This window comes from Hyperolius riggenbachi, chromosome 3 (assembly GCF_040937935.1).
Source record: "Hyperolius riggenbachi isolate aHypRig1 chromosome 3, aHypRig1.pri, whole genome shotgun sequence".
NCBI classification, from domain to species: domain Eukaryota; kingdom Metazoa; phylum Chordata; class Amphibia; order Anura; family Hyperoliidae; genus Hyperolius; species Hyperolius riggenbachi.
Window position 1 is genome coordinate 263,374,962 of NC_090648.1, and position 21,656 is coordinate 263,396,617.

The 21,656-nt window shown below is 42.6% G+C and overlaps 1 protein-coding gene across 2 annotated transcripts in view; it reads right to left on the reverse strand.

Annotated features, from left to right (window-relative positions):
• Nucleotides 1-21,656, reverse strand: part of COG5 (component of oligomeric golgi complex 5) — a 497,428-nt gene that overhangs the window by 26,035 nt on the left and 449,737 nt on the right. For both annotated transcript variants that reach the window (XM_068276282.1, XM_068276283.1), the window contains one exon: nucleotides 9,452-9,528. In XM_068276282.1, the coding sequence (XP_068132383.1) occupies nucleotides 9,452-9,528 (77 nt within the window). The remainder of the gene's footprint in view (nucleotides 1-9,451; nucleotides 9,529-21,656) is intronic.

Here is a 21,656-nt window from a genome sequence, read left to right on the forward strand (position 1 = left end):
AGGCCTTTTTGGCCATTGGGGTGCTATCAGAATTAGGCTCCCCCCTTCTCTTTGAAATTTCAGAAGAACTTGAGGAATTAGGGCTGTTGGTGGGAAGGCATACCCCAGAACAAATTCCCAAGGAAGATTTAGCGCATCGAATCCCAGAGACTTGCTGCTTCTGTGAAGGGAGAAAAATCGTTCCACCTTCGCATTCTTTGGGGATGCGAATAGATCTATCTCTGGTAGACCGAATTTCACCACCAGACTCTGAAAAACCTCTGGATGGAGTTCCCATTCGGCCTGGTTTATTTGTTGGCGGCTTAAAAAGTCCGCCTCTACATTGAGAGACCCCTTTATGTGGATCGCTGATAAGGACAGAATGCGAGGTTCTGCCCAGGTCAGAATTTCCGAACAGAGAGTCATGAGATCGAATGACCTCGTTCCCCCCTGTTTTGACAGATAAGCCACAGTCGTGACGTTGTCTGAAAACACAAGGACATGATTCCCCTCTATTAGAGAATGGAATGATAGAAGGGCCTTCTGTACTGCCATCAGTTCTCTGAAATTGGATGATTTTTTGCTGACTGCCTGAGGCCAACTCCCCTGAGCGTGATTCCCCCTGGCTGTTGCACCCCAACCCCAAGAACTTGCATCCGTAAAGATCTTTACTGGATCTATCTGCCTCCAAAATCGACCTTCGCTGAAATTGTGACTGTCCAACCACCAGAGAAGACTGGACTTTACTGAGTCGGGAATAGAAATTAGCAGATCCAGGGAATCCTCTGATTTGTCCCAATTGGAAAGCAACAGGGACTGTAACTCTCTGCCGTGAGACTGAGCCCACGTCACTGCAGGGATAGATGCTGAAAATAGACCGAGGACTCTCATGATGTGGCGAAGAGAAGATCTGTCTTGAACCATCAGAGAATTTACCTCCGATTGGATTTTCAGAACTTTGTCTGGGGGAAGAAAGATTTTTCTCTTCATAGAATCTATCTTGTAGCCCAGAAACATTATTTGCTGGACCGGTTGCAGAGCTGACTTGTCGTAATTGACAATCCAGCCAGCCTGAGTCAGAGTCCTGATGACAATATCCCGGTGTGAACACACCAGATCCCTTGTCTCCGCAAAAATCAAAAGATCGTCCAGATATGGAACTATCGAGATTCCCTGGATCCTTAATTCTTTCATAATCTCTGCCAGGACCTTCGTGAATACTCGAGGGGCTGATGCTATGCCAAATGGGAGCGCCTGAAACTGGAAGTGTTGAACATGGGAAGGAGTTCGAATTGCAAACCTTAGAAACCTGATGTCTGTAAAAAATCGGGATGTGCAGGTAGGCGTCCTGGAGGTCTATTGAGACGAAGAATTCCTTCCCCTGCAATAGACCCCTTACTGAATAAATGCTCTCCATCCTGAATTTCTTGTAGATCAGAAATGGATTGAGAGATTTCAGATTCAAAATAAAACGAAACTCCCCGCTGGTTTTCTTCACCAGAAAGACATGGGAGTAGTACCCCTGGAATTTCTCCTCCTGGGGAACTGGAATGATAACTCTTTTTTCCTGAAGTCTCTGAATTTCCATTTCCAGGCCCCCGGCTTTTTCCGGGTCCCTTGGAAATGAATTCACAAACCTTCTTAGAGGGGGTTTGACTGAAAACTGAAGACGATAGCCTTCTTTTATAATACGTAAAACAAAAGGATTGGGATTCAATTTCTCCCATTCTAACCGAAAATAAATCAGTCTTCCCCCTACTGGTAAAACGTCATTTATTCTGCTTGGGAGGGTCCGTCCTGCCAAGGACAAAACCTCCTTTTCCCTTTCCTTTCGGAAAGGACCATTTCCTCTGCACATTCCTCTTTCTTACCTGTTCCTCTCCCTGTTTTTTAGGAATAAAAGGTCTTTTAGCTCTGGGATTTCTCTTTTTATTAGGGAATTGTTTCCCTTTTTCTGCTGAGCGGGCTAAAATATCTTCTAGACCCGATCCAAATAATAGATTACCCTCAAAAGGGATCGAACAGAGTCTGTTTCTAGATGTCTGGTCCCCCTCCCAGGTTTTCAGCCATATTGCCCGCCGCGCAGAGTTAATTAACGCCGTGGTACGTGCGGAAACCCGAATGAGTTCCGTGACTGCGTCGGCCAAAAAAGCTACTGCTTTAAGTACCACAGGAAGAGAGGCTGCATAATCTTTAATAGGGACCCCTTTCGTGATTTGCTCAATCAGATTATCCATCCAAATTCTTAAGTTGCGAGAGATGCAGGTGGCTGAAATCCCTGGGATGAAGCCAAAAGCTGCCGATTCCCAGGCTTTCTTTAGTAGGGAATCCACTTTTTTGTCCATTACGTCCTTGAGGACACCCGAATCCTCAAAAGATAAATCGGAATCTTTGGAGTATTTAGATAAGGAGGCGTCTAGTTTTGGACATTTCGTCCATCTATGAATTTCCGACTGAGAAAAAGGAAACTTTCTTTTAGAGGATTTGGGTATAAATAACGGCCTTTCTGGATTCTGCCATTGGGAGGTAATAATCTCCTGAAGAGTTTTATGAATGGGAAACACTCTTCCTGTAGCCTGGCCCAGACCTGAGTATACCTGATCCTGAGGTGTAATCTCTGGAACCGATTCCTTAATCTGTTCCGTGGTGTATACAGCTTTTAATAGCTCGGAAGATTCATCTGGGGAAAAGAGAAATCTAGGAGCTCTCACTAAATCCTTTTTTTCCCGAGTCCTCCGACCTGGGTTGTTCCCCCTCCTCTAAAGAGACTGACCCAGAAATATCCTCCCCCTCTTCCTCCTCTTCTTCCTCAGCTCCCAAAATATCTGCTATGGAAGGAGGCTGCACCCCAACCCCAGAAGGCACTGTAGAAGGGCCTGGCAGGGGATCAGAGGGAGGAGGAACAAAAGATTCCTTAAATTTATCTAATGTTTCCTGCATATTCTTATTGACTGCCTCCATAACTCCCTTTAAAATATTAGAAGTCTCTGATACCACAATAGAATCTGTGCATGCCTGACAAACATTTCTAGGGGCATCTGGAGCGATCTTAGTATTACATAACCCACATCTTTTATACTTGGGCGGAACATTAGATTTAGACTCAGTTCTTGCCTGAAATAAAACATACAGAAAAACAGGCGCATAACTGACAAGTCATCCAAGGTGATACAGTTATAAAAAAAAGACATCACCCTCCACTGGAGGACTTACCACCCCTAACCCGGATGGCTGCGTCTGTGAGGAGGACTTGGCTGCCGGCACTGCCACCTCCGATTGCTGCTGCTGTTGTGGCGGCTGCGGCTGCTGCTGCTGATGCGACATGCCTCCGCTGACACAGAACGCTAGGGGAGACGCCAGGAGCACGCTGCTTTTACTTCCTGGTTCCCCGTGATCCTCTCCTCCTGTGGCCACGTGACGTCAGTGCGCGCTCCGCCTCCTCTTGCACCTGACGTCATCGCGGAAGCCGCTGAAGCCTGACGCCGGATACGCCTTGCAGAGCCGGCGTCTGGCGAGGAGAGGGAAGGCATGCCGACACTAAAAATGCACTCGGTCGCTGCCTCCCTAGATGCAGAGGAATTTGCAGTTGAGCGCCCACCTCCGTAAATGCCACTCCACTGTCCAGTCCTCTGCTTTCCAAGAAAACACCCACCTTCTGGTGAGTACCAAAAAACAATAAAACAATATATTCCAACGGAGCTTGCTTCCAACAGGTGTTTCCGCTGCGGAAACACAGATGAACTGAGGATTGAGGGAGGGCGGGGGCTTTTAAACTTCTTGATTTGGTGTTTCCCCAGATCCTGGGCGGGACCGGATCTCGGGTTGTCCCGGATGACAATTAGAGAAATTGTGCTGTCCAACCACCCCCCTGGTCACCCGAGCTCTAAACGCCCCAGCACTTCCATCACCCCAGGTTTGATTTACCTATATGTGACTGATGTGAATGTAATATTTGTGGCATGAAGATGGAATAAAAGCGGTTTTAGTGACAAGTGCCCGGTGTTCCTCGATGTGCAGTGTATTCTCCAGTTGTTTTCCGCTTGCCATACACCGGTTGCACGTCCTTCAGCTTGTGTTTTAGCCACAATACAGGTGCTTTTTGGGGTTAAGTTTACGCTTTTAAAGTTACAGATGCAGGCAAAGTCTCCAATAACTGAGTGCCGAGTGGTTGTGCTTTTCTACAGTGTACTAATTAAATTGACTAATTGTTTAGTTACTAAATCTACCATTACAATCTAGGAATTGTAATGGTAGCACTGATATACATTTATGTCAATAATATAAGCACTTTAGGGGTTTTCAAGGTAAACACCAATGAGTCACTGTTATCTACTTTAATAGAGGGGCACACTGTATAAAAATAAAGCATTTGATTAGATAGTATAGTCTATTATATCCTTAATTGCTTTAATTTGGACATGCAAAAACCTCATAATAAAGCAGACTATAATACTGGGTGATAAAAGACTGCCTGAGGGTTCTGAAATAATCACACTCCAGTGCATGTGGCCAGCTTATCCAGTAAATGATGGGGGGAAAAGGCTGTAATAGCAAATCCTACAGGACCATCTCACACATACTAGTACTTTGCATAGGACTAGAACTGCTCATGGTCCAGCTCCACTGATATCCCCCCAAGCATATACACTGATATTAGTACTGTTGCCTGGCAGATTACAAGCCACTTCTGCCTTGAAGATGTCACTCAGTCATCTCTGAAACTAAACACCGTTCCCCGAAATAACTGCTTGCACAAGCAGCACCAACACAATGAACAAATCAGACTGATTGTGTGCTATAATTGTAAACTCGTTTCATTTTTAGCTTCCCCCTGAACAAATATGCATTCATTCTGTAGATTTTCTTGTATTTAGCTGAATGTAATGAGTGGAAATAAAAGAAACACTGCTCATTAGGGTGCCAACTATGAAGGGATGGTAAATCATGCAGCAGTATTGTGTTATATGTTGCTCTTCTGTACTAACCTGCCACGTATAGAAACCACTGTAAAGTGTGTACTGTGTTATTCACGGAATAATGGGAATAAGCTTCATCAGGTAGTGAAGCTGTAGGGAATTATCACACATAGTCTTCAGAACAGGCTTAAATGCATGAGCCTGCTGTAGATCATAGGACATAATAAAATGTCTTCCCACACTTACTTTATGCCAACAGTATATCTACAATAGGGTAGGCGCTGATTTCCAGGCAGAAATACAAAGATTTCAGGAAGTGTCTGCTAAGTCTTGGCCCCTTCCTGCTAAATTAAAGGGGCAACAGTGTGTAGGGCCCACTCCCAAGTTAGACATAATCTCCTCCAAAAGAAGAGAACCAGGAGAACTAACGACAGAAGGACTCCTTTTTCTTTTGAATTCAGTACGATGTCAGACGTCATCAAGGAGTCAGTAATCAGTCATTGGGACATTCTGATGAAAGATGCTAGTCTGAAACCCCTGGTGGAAGAGGGGCCCTTATTTTCATTTAAAAGATCTCCAACTATCGGGTCCCTCATCAGCAGAAGTGAATTCAACTCCCCTGATGGAGGTAATTGGTTGCGCAGGGGCCAACCACGGGGCAACCACAGATGAGGTCGGTGCAAGTCATGTAGACAAATGGCCACAGGCTCGAATATGCCTATTGGGCCCATCCGACGGAGCGTACGTGCATTCATTACTTGCAAGACCAAATTTGTGGTATGTGCCCTGTGGTGCCCCTGCGGTAGGTTCTACACTGGAGAGACAACCAGAACACTGGGAGAAAGGTTTCGTGAACACTACAACTACGTAAGCTCTGGAAGAGGCTCACCCAGAGTAGTGGAGCATTTGAGGAGTAATCATAGAGGAGATCCAAATAAACTCACCTTTGCTGGCATACTCCAGGTCCCACCTCTCACTAGAGGTGGAGACCGTGAAAATAAACTGAAACGTGAGGAGGTCTTGTTGATCCTAAGGACCAATGCCATGGGCCCCTTAGGCCTTAACGATTATACTGATCTTTCCTGTTTCCTGGATCCTTAATCCAAAAGTCTACTTTATTATGTGATGCTATGATCTGTGCTTTTTACGTCCCTCTCCCGAGTTAGGTGTCCATATGAACTCGTGCTTTACTTAGTGGCTATTTGGCCAATTAGTCCCTCCTGCTCGACTTATACCTACCCAGATGGATTGATCGACCTGCCAGTTAGCCTCCCGAGGGAGGCCATACCCCAGGAGGATTGACTTACAGGGCGATCAACTTCCAATTGATTTTAATACACGTTATACCTTCTCACCATTGTTTTTGACTATTTTGCTCAGTTCCATTCAACAGACATTATATATACATTTATTATATATATATTTGCTACTGAGACAGCATCTTACAGTGTTGCAACACAGGCACTATTCTTCTGGACCGTCACTTTACTTCATCTTATTTTTCCTCTTTTTTCTACTTCACTTATTTCCATCTACACTCAATCTCAATTTTCAATCCTTCACTTGCCTCCATTTCTATCCTGATGCCACACTGGAGATGCCTTCTCTTTTTGTGACACAAGATGGCTCTAGACTGGCCCAACCTGTGTCACTGGCGTGCAAATATGCGTAAGTTACGCTGCACTGATCAATGGATTCAGCGCTTCTTGCCGCGATGACATCAGACGTAGCTGACACGCTTGCGTTCCAGCCGTCTGTTTTAGTGAGAAGGATAGTGTAGGGGCGGAACGGATGGGCGGTGTACTTCCGCCATGCGTACTAGGCTACAAATGCCGACAGCCCGCTCCCCTCTGATTGCAGCCTCCGTAGATGTGCAGACGTGTGCGAAACGGCCGTCAGGCATAACGACCCAGCACCCACCGCACCACCAGGTACCCCACTTCAACTATTACCTACCTAATTTGCAAGTCAGCTTTGCCTTTGCATGTACGTTTTTATGCATGAAGCTAAGAATAAACAGCGTATTAGCCGTGCCGGTTTTCCTTGTTTGTTTACCTCCCCTGCCACACTAAATTAAAGGGGCATTATGGTAAAAAATTGTAAAATTTAAATATGTGCAAACAGACAAATAAGGAGTTCGCTTTTTCCAGAGTAAAATGAGCCATAAATTACTTTTCTCCTATGTTGCTATCACTTACAGTAGGTAGTAGAAATCTGACAGATGTGAAAGGTTTTGGACTAACCCATCTCTTCATAGGGGATTCTCAAGGATTTATTTATTTTCAAAAGCACTTAGTGAATGGCAGTTGCTTTGTCCAACTGCCAAAAAACTGTGTAGCGAGCAGGGAAGCTGGCCAGCATCATTATTTAAATCCTTTTTAGGAAATATCTTTATAAAGACTAAAGGTCATGCTGAGAATCCCCTATGAAGAGATGGAATAGTCCAAAACCTGTCACTTCTGTCAACTTTCTACTACCTACTGTAAGTGACAGCAACATAGGTGAAAAATAATTTATGGCTCATTTTACTCTGGAAAAAACGTACTTCTTATTTGTTTATGTTTGCACATATTTTCAATTTTACAATTTTTTTTGCCATAGTGTCCCTTTAAACCTCACCTGTGTTTTAAAGGAGTCAGAGGCAGAGCTGAATTCTGTGCTCACATTTCAGAATTTCAGTTGCAAAAACTCATTAAGCACTATTGCGAAACGGTGGAACAGTCACCCCAACTAGGCTCAAACACACCTGGGTGGCCGGTACACTTTCCTTCTGTGGTTTCCCGCTATACACTTTTTCTTCAATCCTAAAAACTAAATTAAGGCTATAAGCATGTACTTATGCATGCTCATCACAACTGCTGCACTAAGCCCACAAAGCATACGTCACCTCGACTCCAAAGTCTATGCCGCCCACATCAAATGATTGCCATTCTTCGAGTTGCAATTCTTTTGAGAATTGGGGGTTTACTGGTATAGTAGGAAATTAGGAATGAAGGAGGCACGCCAATGGCTCATCAGACTTGCTTTTATGTAAAGATCAGGAAATACATAACTTGTTTTGGGGTACACCTGAGGAAGGGGGTTTGGTGTGCGGATAACTCATAGATTCATGTTTGCCATCACAAAACAGCAAACTTCTGTAGCAGGGGCATAACTATAAGTCAGGGGACTCTTCTCATCGCCCCCCTCTCTCCACTCATAACATTATTCTCCTCCCTCTGAACTAGTAGCACTGACTTCTCCTCTCCTAATATTAACCTCCTTCCCTCGCCATATCCACTCTATTAGCCAAACTCAATGCAGATTACAATACAGCACCTAACTGACATTCAAGTACACATTAGTACAAAAAAATAGTCCGATTTGCCCCTTGGGTCCTCCAAATAACCAGTCTAGTCTTTCGTGTCCCACATAATATGTGCAGCCCATCATACCCCCGCATACAGTATTTAAGAAGTGCCACTCCTCACAACCCCCAAATAATTAGTGTATCTCTTCATGGCCCACATATAACAAGTGTGGTTCATTTTAACATTTACTAGTATTCTCCTTCCCTTTCCCCCACTCAATTCCACCTTCCCGTCAAAATCCATACAGGGAAATTCTGCATATCTTCCTTTTTATTCCAGGCAAGCAAATCTAAACATTTACTTATGATGGTAAAACAAGCTGCCTCCAAGTGAGTAGCTGCTGTTGCACCACTTAGTGAAGGTGGCGGACAGGTGTGGATAGCACTGGAACTCTCACATGTGCCATTAACCATTCCCATTACACTCTTAACTTGGCAGTCTTTCCCTACATGTTACTATCCTGCTTCCCCATGATTTTCCCCACAGGATTCTTTCTATGGCCCCTCTTGTGTCAATCTCCTGTATGGCCTCCACCCTGCTACAGCCCCGTTCTCTTCTGTTGCTTCCATTCTTCTTTTAGTACCAACTTCCTTTTGAAGTTTCCTTTCTGCAGCACTGATTGTTTCTACAAACATCATTCTTCCTCCGTGAATTGCCCCGTCACAAACCTTCCTCTCTGCTGCAGCAGCAATGCCTGCCCTGGCCATCTGCCCTCCTGCAGTGTCATCTCCTCTCTGGGCCCCTTTTCATGCAATACCAATCTGTTCTATGGGCTCCCTCCTTCCTACATAAAGGGTGGGAGTGGTTGTTTTAAATGAAGGGATGCTGCTAAACCTAAATCCCAAATGAACATACCTCTTCTAGTATCAAAAAAATATGAAACACTTATATAAATATTTCATATACAAGAAACAAGAAATTAAAAAATATATATTTTAAACAGATGTTAATGCAAAGAACAACAGCAATCACTATACATTACCTTGTAGTTCATCGCTGATTGCAAAAAAGCAATGTAATTAATTGCATTAATCAGCCAGATTAGTCATTTTCTTTCTCGGTACCGCACAATATAATTATCTTGGGGTAACTTCCATAAATTAACCAGCTGTGCTGATGATCATTTCTTATGGGTTGTCAGGTGTAAAAGGTTTACAGTCTTAGCTGCATGGCTTTTTTGTGTGGTTTATGACAGTGGGAACTCACCTGAATGATCTTAGAAGCCTGTATGATTTTCCTAGATCAGCTACTCTTCTACATAACGGAGCCACTGCTAATTCCATCTATAAAACAAGCAACAGTGAATGACTATGGTTTACATGAGGCAATGATACAATATACTGGCTGTAGACACTGTAGATCTCATTTTTTAATCATCTGAGATGGCCTTAAGTTTATTAATCAGAACTGGATTAACAAAACATGGAGATACAAAGATGAACGCGGGACCTAAATCCCTTTAAATGTATGCCTGTCAAGTAACAAGGTACAGTATGCAAATGGCAGCTATTGCATCTGATAAATATAGAAATTGTGGGCTCTAAAACAAATGGTTGCAAAACAAGAATTATCAACTATAAAATGCAGTTCTAATACACCGTGGCCAGTTTGTAAAACATGGAACAAAGGGAACAGGGTGTATTAATAAAACTACACAAAGATATGAAAGATATGAACCGTCAGTTTAAATATTACAATATTTGAAGAGAAAATGTGCTGGGCATGTAATTCATAAAGACACATCACTAGTTCTGCAATGCATCTTTACTGCTTAATAAAATTGACGGTTTCTGGCTGCACAAAACCCTGTGTTTGCAAGAAAGCACTGCAGATATCATGGGGGATGCCCTTTGGTCAACTCAAGCAACCATTTGCAGCCATTTGTTTTTTCAATGTGTGCGTGGGATATTTTGCTTCTCTCTCTATCAACTATGTTCTGTGATATCTGAAACATCAATCCAGAGTACACTGCAGAAGACACTAGAAACATGGAATGGTAAAGACACTGGAAGGCCTTAATACACCCCGAGCAACACTGAAAACTGGGGATATACTACAGGGAACACTGAAAACCAGGCTACATTCCACAGGGGTCACTGGGATACATTACAGGAGTCACTAATATGCTGCAGTACATATGCATACTTTACACACGTTGTACGTGCACACAATGTCAGTGACAAGCTGCAGCCTCTGCTCTTCTCTCCTATTACATTGCTCACCGGTAGTCATGACACAGCAGACAATTCTCTCCTCTGCTCCTCCCAGCAGATATCAGGATTTTTTCCTGTTCATTTAGAAGTCCTGCTCATTTACTAAATGTACACTAAAAGATTTGTGCGCCTAAAACAATGCTGGCAAGGGCGGAGCTATGCAGACAATCCCCTACTTACAAACAACAATTTTGGTCCACAATTTTGTGGACCCCCTACTTACAAACTGCAATTTTGGTCTAAAAGTGGAAAAGTAGTTTGCGACATTGCTTTGCAAGAAGACGAAGGAAGATGTATGCTTCACTTAGGACAGTACACTAGACAGTTTTCTCTTAGCAGATCATTTTTCATCTTCTATTTAAAATAACTTTTCAGCAGTTTGCAAATGAAAAAAAAGTACCAAAAAGTAGGTGAATAAGTACTATAAAAATTATTTTGAGTATTTACTTGTTTGTAAGTGGTTTAAAGGGCATTTTATTGCCAAGGTATGAAAATATCACCTAGGTGAAAACTCAGGAGAAAAAGTGAATTGCATATGGGCCCAGGAGTCTAAATGCCCTTGTATAGTACTGTATGGAAATTCCAGACTACAACACCACAACTTATGGGATGGTTTGGGTGCAATGACGTTATAAGAGGGCAAACCTCTATTATTTGAAGGGATTATTCACACTGACAAAGTATAAACATAAGTTATTTCTTTGGATTTTAACATATACTTAAACAGCGACTTTGGATTAAATCATTATCCAGATAAAGTCAACAAGTAGGCTTCAATAAAGCCTTGTACATAAGCTAACCAAAACCCAGCGGATGCAGCTGTTCAGAGCCACCTCAGCCAAGAGTCTAGCATGTGTACAGGTGTAGCACAAAGCCAAACGATTTAGAATGCTGTATCTATAAGAAACAGCAATGGCCAAGTGTATTGTTCCCCTCCTAACCCAGTCCATTGGAGCTGCTTTCTCTCTTACTGTTTCTATAAGTGCTAGTACACACTGCTCGGCTGAAGCAGGGGTATAAGAGTTCTGATCCTTACTGGTGAGAGAGAGAGAGAGAGAGAGAGAGAGAGAGAGGAGTGTGTGTGTGTGTTTTTCATTAGTCTCTACTATCTATTTGTTATGGTTGCCCATCAATCAAAATGATACAGCGAAAAATTCAAACTCTTACTAATAAAGCTCTCTCCACACATTGCTGTGCTTACATCTAGATATCACCCTGTGCACCAACTGACTTCTGATAATGATCTCATGCAACCAAGTCACCTCTTCCCATCCCCATCTTCTTGAACTCCCTACCTAGTCAGTTCAACACTCTTCAGCTCTTTCTTTGAAGCTAGCTTCTATACTGTCCTAGGCTACTTTAGCTTTTTACAAGACATGCTAGGTACACACGGTAAGATTTTCTGGGCCATTGTGCGAGCCAATCTTTTTCTCGAACGATTCCGCACTCAATTCTCTTATCTTCATTTGTTTTTCTTATCTTTTTCCATTCACAGCTATGAGAAATCAAGCGTGGAAATGATTGGGAGCAATATCGGACATGATGGATTTTATCTATTGGATCCATCTATCGCACAGAAAATCGTACCGTGTGTATTAGGCATAAGGTAGGAATAAAGCACATATTATGCATACAGCTTACCTCCATCTCCATTACTATCGGTTTCCACCTATTCCTTTATACTCAAAGCCTGAATGGGCAGCACGGTTTCTCCTTTTGTATATTGGCACTGCTTTATTTATTGTCTGTCTCATCTATGTATACTCAGTGTAAAAAGTGCTATACAACATGCGTGGTTAAGTGTACTGCACTTGTATGTCCATGTGACTTGTCTGTAACTAACTCTACAGAGTCATGAAATATGCTGATGATGTGTCCATAATATTAACATGGCTCAGGATCCATAAAACACTGAGATTCCTACACACTGGGGCAGTCAGCTTGGGTATTATATTCACATCCAACATTCCTCTACAAATCCAATATTCCTTAACAAAGAGCGTGAGATTTGCACCATTTGCTTTTCATGGCTAGTTAACTGTTAAGTAATAGTACAACTTCAAGTAGTCATATCTTTCAATTGACTGATTGTTTTATAATGAATAGGCTAAACTCATGTGGTTTCATTTGGTGTGAATTAAAATGTCAGATAAATGTCAAAGAATTTTTGATTAACCCACAGAATGCAGGTCAGACTGATTAAGCGCAGTAAAAAGGTTAAAACTGAAACAAATGCATACCAAAGAGGCTTAGGTTCAGTGAGTGGACAGACACACACAGCATCCTACTAAGAACTGACTTTTGCATGCTGACAGAAAACAATATCAATCTATTTTATAGGTGGACACAGAGCCATTTTTACCGTACAGTGACTGAACAAAGCCAGGATGGCATCACAGCTTATCATGTGCTCCATGACAGTATTATATACTACCCTTATATATCTCCCTTGAAGATCCTAAATGTCTCTTGAAGATGGATGTCTTGCACGTATTTGGTAGGTGATGCTACTACGAACCTGAGATGCTAACAGCATTCTGTGTGGAAACATGTGGTTTATATATCCTACCCGTGTATTCACTGATGGCATATAATCTGCTGTTATATCCTTCAAAATGTGAAGTCAGATTCACAAATAATTGAAGATAATGGTATTAGGGCCTGATACAGAAAGTGAGGTGATATAGTCATGCACAGACATTGCGTGGTAATATTACCCTTCCTATTGGCACTGTGTACTGGGATTTACATTAATAGTGTGATCTGCAGTACTCAAGTAGTGCGACCGTCGCTATGGTAACAGACATTACTAATAAGTGTTACCGTTAGTAGTGTGCATTACCTTAGCAAGGTAGCGCTAGTCAAGTACCGAGGGTCGCACTTATAGCGTAATGCGCGGTGCACAGTGCTATTAGTAAGGTTAATAGTGCAATGTCTGTACATGGCAATATTACCAAGCTTTTCTGCATCAGGCCCTTAGTCTATTAGAATAGCACTCCTGGCTTTGGGCTGTTCTTCAGATGTACAGAAAACAGCTAACCACCCTCCAAATACTTTATTCTGCCGTTGACAAAAAACAATAAATGCTAATTTTACTTCCCCCTTATGCTCATGGAGTGAAGGTGGATAGATGGGTAGACAGCAAGGAACTTGCACCAGTCTTGCTCAATGTCCATTTATCTCCAGTGGGAATAATAACAATGTAGACAGGTTTTATGACCTGTGTTATCACTTACAGTACTTCATAATGCGTTTCATGTTCATCTGATGCCCTATCACCCAAAAGAATCATCATTCAAGATTTGCCCAAAGGCATAGTCATCAGCAGTGAAAACCCAGAGGAGATTCTAACCCCTTTCCATACTATGTAAAGGTTACAGATTTTTTTTATGTTCTGGAGTTAGGCTTTAATAACAGTGCAACAATGGAGGTGACCAACACAGATAGTGTAGTTCTTGTGTACAGCACACAGTACACCTATAATTATACATACAAGTAGGGGAGCAAACCCAAGTTTGGACCAGACCCCAAAGTTCTGCAGCTATGCCATAATGTGGGTGATCTCAGCACTGGGTGGAGGAAGGGCTGCAGTGGAGAATCTATTGAGCGGATAGTTGGGTGCCTAACTAGTCCCTATACAGTGGGATGCGAAAGTTTGGGCAACCTTGTTAATCGTCATGATTTTCCTGTATAAATCGTTGGTGGTTACGATAAAAAATGTCAGTTAAATATATCATATACGAGACACACACAGTGATATTTGAGAAGTGAAATCAAGTTTATTGGATTTACAGAAAGTGTGTAATAATCATTTAAATAAAATTAGGCAGGTGCATTCATTTGTCATTTTTTGCATCCAAAACCTTTAGAACTAATTATTGGAACTCAAACTGCCTTGGTAAGCTCAGGGACCCCTGACCTACATACACAGGTGAATCCAATTATGAGAAAGAGTATTTAAGGGGGTCAATTGTAAGTTTCCCTCCTCTTTTAAATTTTCTCTGAAGAGTAGCAACATGGGCGTCTCAAAACATCTCTCAAATGACTTGAAGACAAAGATTGTTCACCATCATGGTTTAGGGGAAGGATACAGAAAGCTGTCTCAGAGATTTCAACTGTGTTTCCACAGTTAGGGACATTTTGAGGAAATGGAAGACCACATGCTCAGTTCAAGTTAAGGCTCGAATTGACAGACCAAGAAAAATCTCAGATAGACAGAAGCGACGAATGGTGAGAACAGTCAGAGTCAACCCACAGTCCACCACCAAAGATTCACAACATCAATGAAGTCACTGTGCATCATTCAACCATTATACAAGGAGATGCTGTATGCAAGAGTGATGCAGAGGAAGCCTCTTCTCTGCCCACAGCACAAACAGAGCCACTTAAAGGTATGCTAAAGCACATTTGGACAAGCCAATTACATTTTGGAATAAGGTGCTGTGGACTGATTAATCTAAAATTTAGTTATTTGGGCATAACAAAGGGCATAAGGCATGGAGGAAAAAGAACACATCATTCCAAGAAAAACACCTGCTATCTACAGTAAAATATGGTGGTGGTTCCTTCATGCTGTGGGGCTGTGTGGCCAGTGCAGGGACTGGGAATCTTGTCAAAGTTGAGGGACGCATGGATTCCACTCAGTATCAGCAGATTCTGGAGACCTATGTTCAGAAATCAGTGACAAAGCTGAAGCTGCGCCGGGGCTGGATCTTTCAACAAGACAACAACCCTAAACACTGCTGAAAATCCACTAAGGCATTCGTGCAGAGGAACAAGTACAACGTTCTGGAATGGCCATCTCAGTCCCCAGACCTAAATATAATTGAAAATCTGTGGTGTGAGTTAAAGGGAGCTGTCCTTGCTTGGAAGCCATCAAACCTGAATGAACTAGAGATGTTTTGCAAAGAGGAATGGTCCAAAATACCTTCAACCAGAATCCAGACTATCATTGGAACCTACAGGAAGCATTTAGAGGCTGTTATTTCTGCAAAAGGAGGATCCACTAAATATTGATTTACTACTAAACCATGCACAGCAGAGCTATCTCAAAAAAAGTCATTAAATATCCTCTGATATATGACAAAGACCAACAGTCCGCAGTTCCAAGCCTTTACTTCTTCAAAGTTCACATTGGTTAGTGCATAAAATAGCATACAGGTAGTCAGGATCACTCATTGGACAAACGGACTCTTATCACAGGAGTCAGCATAGGCGTTTCAGTCCCCTTCTCAGCTTTCGAGCTTCTCTTTCCTCCACCAGAACCCCACTACAGAGGTTTCTACAGCACCATACAGGCCCGTATTACAGAGGAATCAGCTAGGCCACACTTATTATCCCAAACAGGAAGACAATATACTCCACCAGTTACAGAGTTTTCCTCAAAGACAAGCATAGACATCTCCCATAGCGTAATACAGTTTAATAAAAAATGTTTAAAACATCCCAACACACTTACATAGGCAGCAGTTATTTCCAGCATAGAGTTGTGTGGACGGGCTCTCCCCCGTGCGCTACTCGGACTAGCGCTCCGTTAGATGCCGATCCCCCTCGCTGTACTCCTAACTAGCACTACTGAGGCATAGTCTTGATCTCCTCCTTGGCACATGCGTCCCCGCCCTACGCGTTTTGAATGTCAGTTCTCATCAGGGGCATGGGGGCGCGCGTGTGCATTGTGCCATTAAATACGGTGGTCTCCGGGTTTCCCAATGATGTCACTTCCCCCTTGCGTGTCAGTGGCTATTTCCGCCCCTCATTTTCTGCGTTCCAACCCTTATCGAGAGCTATGCTCTCTCACCCCATCTTGTGGATTTTTTACTAGCTGCAGCCCAGGGGGGAAATCTTACCAGTAAATTAAACTTTATACATCTCATATCTATATTAAAACTTCTATATCTGTTTTAAAAATCATCACAATACCAATACAATATCAACTTATATTTCAGTATTACTTCAGTCATCACTGATAAAACAATATCAATTTCAATATTCAATCCTTTTGGAGCCAAACTGTCCATTTTATACATCCACTCCATCTCTTTCTGTGCCATTCATCTAACCTTATTTGCTCCTCTCCATGAATATTTTATTTTCTCTAAAATGAAAAATTTCAAATCCTTTGGATTACATTCATGTTTCTCCTTAAAATGAGCGGACACACAGTGCCCCTCATAACCTCTTATAATGTTACACACATGCTCTGAGAGACGTTTCTTAAATACTCTGCCAGTCCTACCTATGTACTGGAGTCTGCAGGTGCACCAAACCATGTATAGAACATGTGCGGCACAACACGTTGTAAAACCTTTTAACCTAAACACCTGTCCATTACTAAAAGAGGTAACTTCTCTGCAACGTTCAAGGGTGGCTTCATTACATCCCCTGCATCTCCTACAGGGATAGAAGCCCTCCAGCTGCCATGGATTGGAAGGGTTATTTGTAGGCGGGTCAACGCAGCTTAGAGCCATAAGCTGTTTTAAATTAGGTGCTTTATTGTAGATAAAATTAGGGCGTTGGGGTAAGTGAGGGCCCAATATAGTATCCTCCTTTAATACTGACCAATATTTCTGCATAATTTTCTGTACCCCCTTATGTTGAACATTAAACTGCGTAAGGAAAGCATACTCTCTAGTAGGGTCACGCGGAGCTACCTCCCCCTCCTCTGCTCCCCAAAACTATTCCTATCTATATGCTCAACTTCTTCAATGACCGCATCAACCTTAACCCTATCATACCCCTTTCCATAAAGCGTTGGCCCAGCACATTAGCCTGTACGCTATAGTCCTCCACTGTAGTGCAATTTCTCCTTAGCCGCATCATTTGACCCTTTGGTACCGCCCCTATCCAACTCAGATGGTGGCAGCTTGTTACTGGTATAAATCCATTCCGATCTGTGAACTTAAAAAATGTTCTAGTTTGTAGATCGTTATTATCTTATTTCAAGGTCTAAAAAATGTATACAATTCATATCGCTCTCAGCCCTCAATTGAATGTTTAATCTGTTGTCATTCAAAAACTTAATGAACGTGCTGAATCTCTCCAAATCCCCCTTCCAAAATATGAACAAATCGTCGATGTAATGACGCCATAGGAGAACCCCAGCACTTCCCTGTTTAGCCAGTATTTCTTCCTCCCACCGTGACATGAATAAATTTGCAAGGCTGGACGCAAACCCAGCCCCTATTGCACATCCTTTTACCTGGATAGAATAGTTTCCCGGTACCAAAAATAATTCCTTTTCATTGTATACTCTAACAATTTCATAATGAAATCGACTTGTTCAACACATAATGTGTCATTTAAATCATAGTAATACCTGACGGCATCAATTCCTTCTTTATGTGGTATCTATATATATATATATATATATATAAAATCGTGTGTGTGTGTGTGCGTGTGCGTGTCGCGATCACTCGAAAACGCCTTGACCGATTTGAACGAAACTTGGTATACAGATCTCTTACTACCTGGGATGATATGTTGTGGGGGTCTCGTGGCCCCCCTGCACACGTGGGCGGAGCTACAAACAGCAAATCAGATTTCACCCATTCAAGTCAATGGAAAAAATGTAAAAGGCTGCCATTCTCACAGTAATCAAGCCATCAAATATCCATCTTTTCTGCCGAAATTATTCAATACCTCAAGGGTGTGCTTTGTATCTTTTAACAGATATAGTAATTTACCCACAAGCATCTGGAGGAAGAAATCCAGGTATTTCCCCACTCGGTGCGTAAAGGAACCTATGCCACTTATAATGGGCCTACCTGGGGGGGCTTCCTTGTTCTTATGTATTTTCGGTGTTTGATATATAATCGGTATTTGAAGAGCAGATGGTACTAAATATCTAAATTCCTTATCAGTGATAATTCTTCTATCAAGACCTTCTTGCAAAATGGCTACCAGTTCTTACATATTGGTTGTGTGGGGTCCCCTCTTAACTTTTTATACGTGGTAAGTGACGAGTCCTTTGCCGGACACCTCCTACTCCACCAGTTTGCTGGATTCTGTCCCGGCAATAAGGAAAGGGAGGGGTTCCTCCAATAAATGTAAAATATTTTATATTTGTCATCATGCAGCTGAAAAAAAGGCTGCTGTTTATTATTATAATTTAGAAAATAGATTTTATTTCTGAAATCTTGTATTTTTAATTTGGGTCCACTTTAACCACTTGCCGACCGCACACTCATAACGTGCGTCGGCAAAGTGGCAGCTGCAGGACCAGCGACGCAGTACTGCGTCGCCAGCTGCAGCCTAATTAATCAGGAAGCAGCCGCTCGTGCGAGCGGCTGCTTCCTGTCAAATCACGGCGGGGGGCTCCGTGAATAGCCTGCGGGCCGCCGATGGCGGCTCGCAGGCTAGATGTAAACACAAGCGGAAATAATCCGCTTTGTTTACATTTGTACGGCGCTGCTGCGCAGCAGCGCCGTAAGGCAGATCGGCGATCCCCGGCCAATCAGCGGCCGGGGATCGCCGCCATGTGACAGGAGACAGCCTGTCACTGGCTGCACAGGACGGATAGCGTCCTGTGCAGCCCGGCTTACCACAGGGGGACAGGTAGGAGAGGGAGGGGGAGCATTTCGCCGCGGAGGGGGGCTTTGAGGTGCCCCCCCCGCCAGCCACTCGCAGGCAGCAGAGATCAGACCCCCCCAGCACATCATCCCCATAGGGGGGAAAAAAGGGGGGCAATCTGATCTCCCTGCCTGCACCCTGATCTGTGCTGGGGGCTGCAGAGCCCACCCAGCACAGATCAATCAAACTAGCGCTGGTCCTTAAGGGGGGGTAAAGGGTGGGTCCTCAAGTGGTTAAGAAACGTCTCTCAGAGCATGTGTGTAACATTATAAGAGGATATGAGGGGCACAGTATGTCTGCTCATTTTAAGGAGAAACATGAATGTAATCCAAAAGATTTGAAATTTAGTATTTTAGAGAAAATGAAATATTCATAGAGAGGAGCAAATAAGGTTGGCATAGAAAGAGATGGAGTGGATGTATAAAATGGACAGTTTGGCTCCAAAAGGACTGAATATTGAAATTGATATTAAATGTTTTATCAGTGATGACTGAAGTAATACTGGAATATAAGTTGATATTGTATTGGTATTGTGATGATTTTTAAAACAGATATAGAAGTTTTAATATAGATATGAGATGTACAAAGTTTATTGTACTGTTAAGGTTTTCCCCCTGGGCTACAGCTAGTAAAAAATCCACAAGATGGGGTGAGAAAGCATAGCTCTAGATAAGGGCTGGAAGATTTTTCCCCTGGGCCGCAGTTAGTAAAAAATCCACAAGATGGGGTAAGAGAGCACAGCTCGCGATAAGGGTTGGAATGCAGAGAATGAGGGGAGGAAATAGCCGCTGACACGCAAGGGGGAAGTGACATCATTGGGAAACCCGGAGATCTCAGTATTTAATGGCACAACGCACACGCGCCCCTGATGAGAACTGACGTTCGACAACGCATAGGGCGGGGACGCGTGTCTCCTGTGATAAGAGTCAGTTTGTCCGGTGAGTGATCCTGACTAACCGTATGCATTTTTATGCACTAACCACTGTGAACTTTAAGAAGTGAAGGCTTGGAACTGCGGACTGTTGGTCTTTGACATAAATCAGAGGATATTTAATTACTTTTTTGAGATAGCGCTGCTGTGCATGTTTTAGTGGTGTGATTGGGGATACAGTGATCCTCACAGTAGCAAAATCTGCACTAAGAATTTGAAGTAATTTTGTCCAGAAGGAGGCCGTTATAATTGTATAGATCATATTGATCTGGCGCAGTGTTTCACATTTGCATAAATATTGATTTCACTTCTTTTTTGTGGTGTCCAAATTTATGCACCTGCCTAATTTTGTTTACACAATTATTGCACACTTTCTGTAAATCCAATAAACTTCATTTCACTTTTAAAATATCACTGTGTGTGTCTCCTATGTGATATATTTAACTGACATTTTTTATCATAACAACCAATGATTTATACAGGAAAATCGTGATGATTAACAAGGTTGCTCAAACTTTTGCATCCCACTGTATAGGGGACTAGTTAGGCACCCAACTATCCGTTCGATAGATTCACCATTGCAGCCCTTTCTCCACCCAGTGCTGAGATCACCCACATTATAGCATAGCTGCAGAACTTTGGGGCCTGCTCCAAACTTGGGTTCTGGGACATCACTCCCATCTATGTATATCTAAAAGTGGAAGCACTTTTACCATTTACTCCCATTGTTTCACATTGCTTACATCTGACACCAGAACGGATGCCATATTGTCACCTAAGATGACTACAAATAGTCTTGAGCGACAGAAAGTTAGTATTTGCGCTTGTTTATAGTCCAAACCACCCTAAAACACTTTTAAACCTCCTGAATGCGTTCATATATTGTCAGTGGAAATGCATTACATCTTGCATTCTACAATTGTAAACAACCCTGGACATCTGATAAGCATTGAACAAGTCTTAAAATGCATACCTTGCTTTTGCTCCCCCATCCCCCCTTTTCGACCACCTACATTTGATACCCTTCCACCTGTCCCACACCCCTCAGATTTATTCCCTCCCTGTCCTCAACAATCGTCACCCAAATTCTTTGCCTGTGCACTTAAATTACATTGCTTAGTATTTGTCTGCCTTATTAACATCCAGACTGATCTTTGCCAAGCCTGGGGAGATATTTGTTAGTGTCCGTTATAATAGAAGTTCTAAGCAACCTATACTGTACAGCACTCTCTGTCCTGATGAAAAATAAGTCTGTAAGCTCACTTTCCAAGGTGACATTCACTGGTAATGGAGTCTGGATTAAAGAAATAAAAACCACATCGGGCCAAACTATACCTCAGAGAGAATGTATTGGAGACAAGAAATAAAATACTTCAGCGTTAGATGGATGTACCGGAGAATGTATTAATCAGCATTACATGCAGATTATTGTAAGATTCCAGTACAGTATAGCAAATAATGGTTACATCTACTTGTAACAGAATGTAGAAGTAATGACAAAACAGTATACATAAAGTCTAAAACATAGACGAAAAGGTAAAACAAGCATCTAGCCTGCAAACAGGTAAGTCACCTCTATAAATCCCAAGAGCCTTATACAGAAAGTCTGCTGCACTAACTTACTGTTCAAGAAAACTGCAGATGACAACCTGGTGTCTGCACAGTCCCAGCTGATTGATTCAGTATCTCACAGTGATCT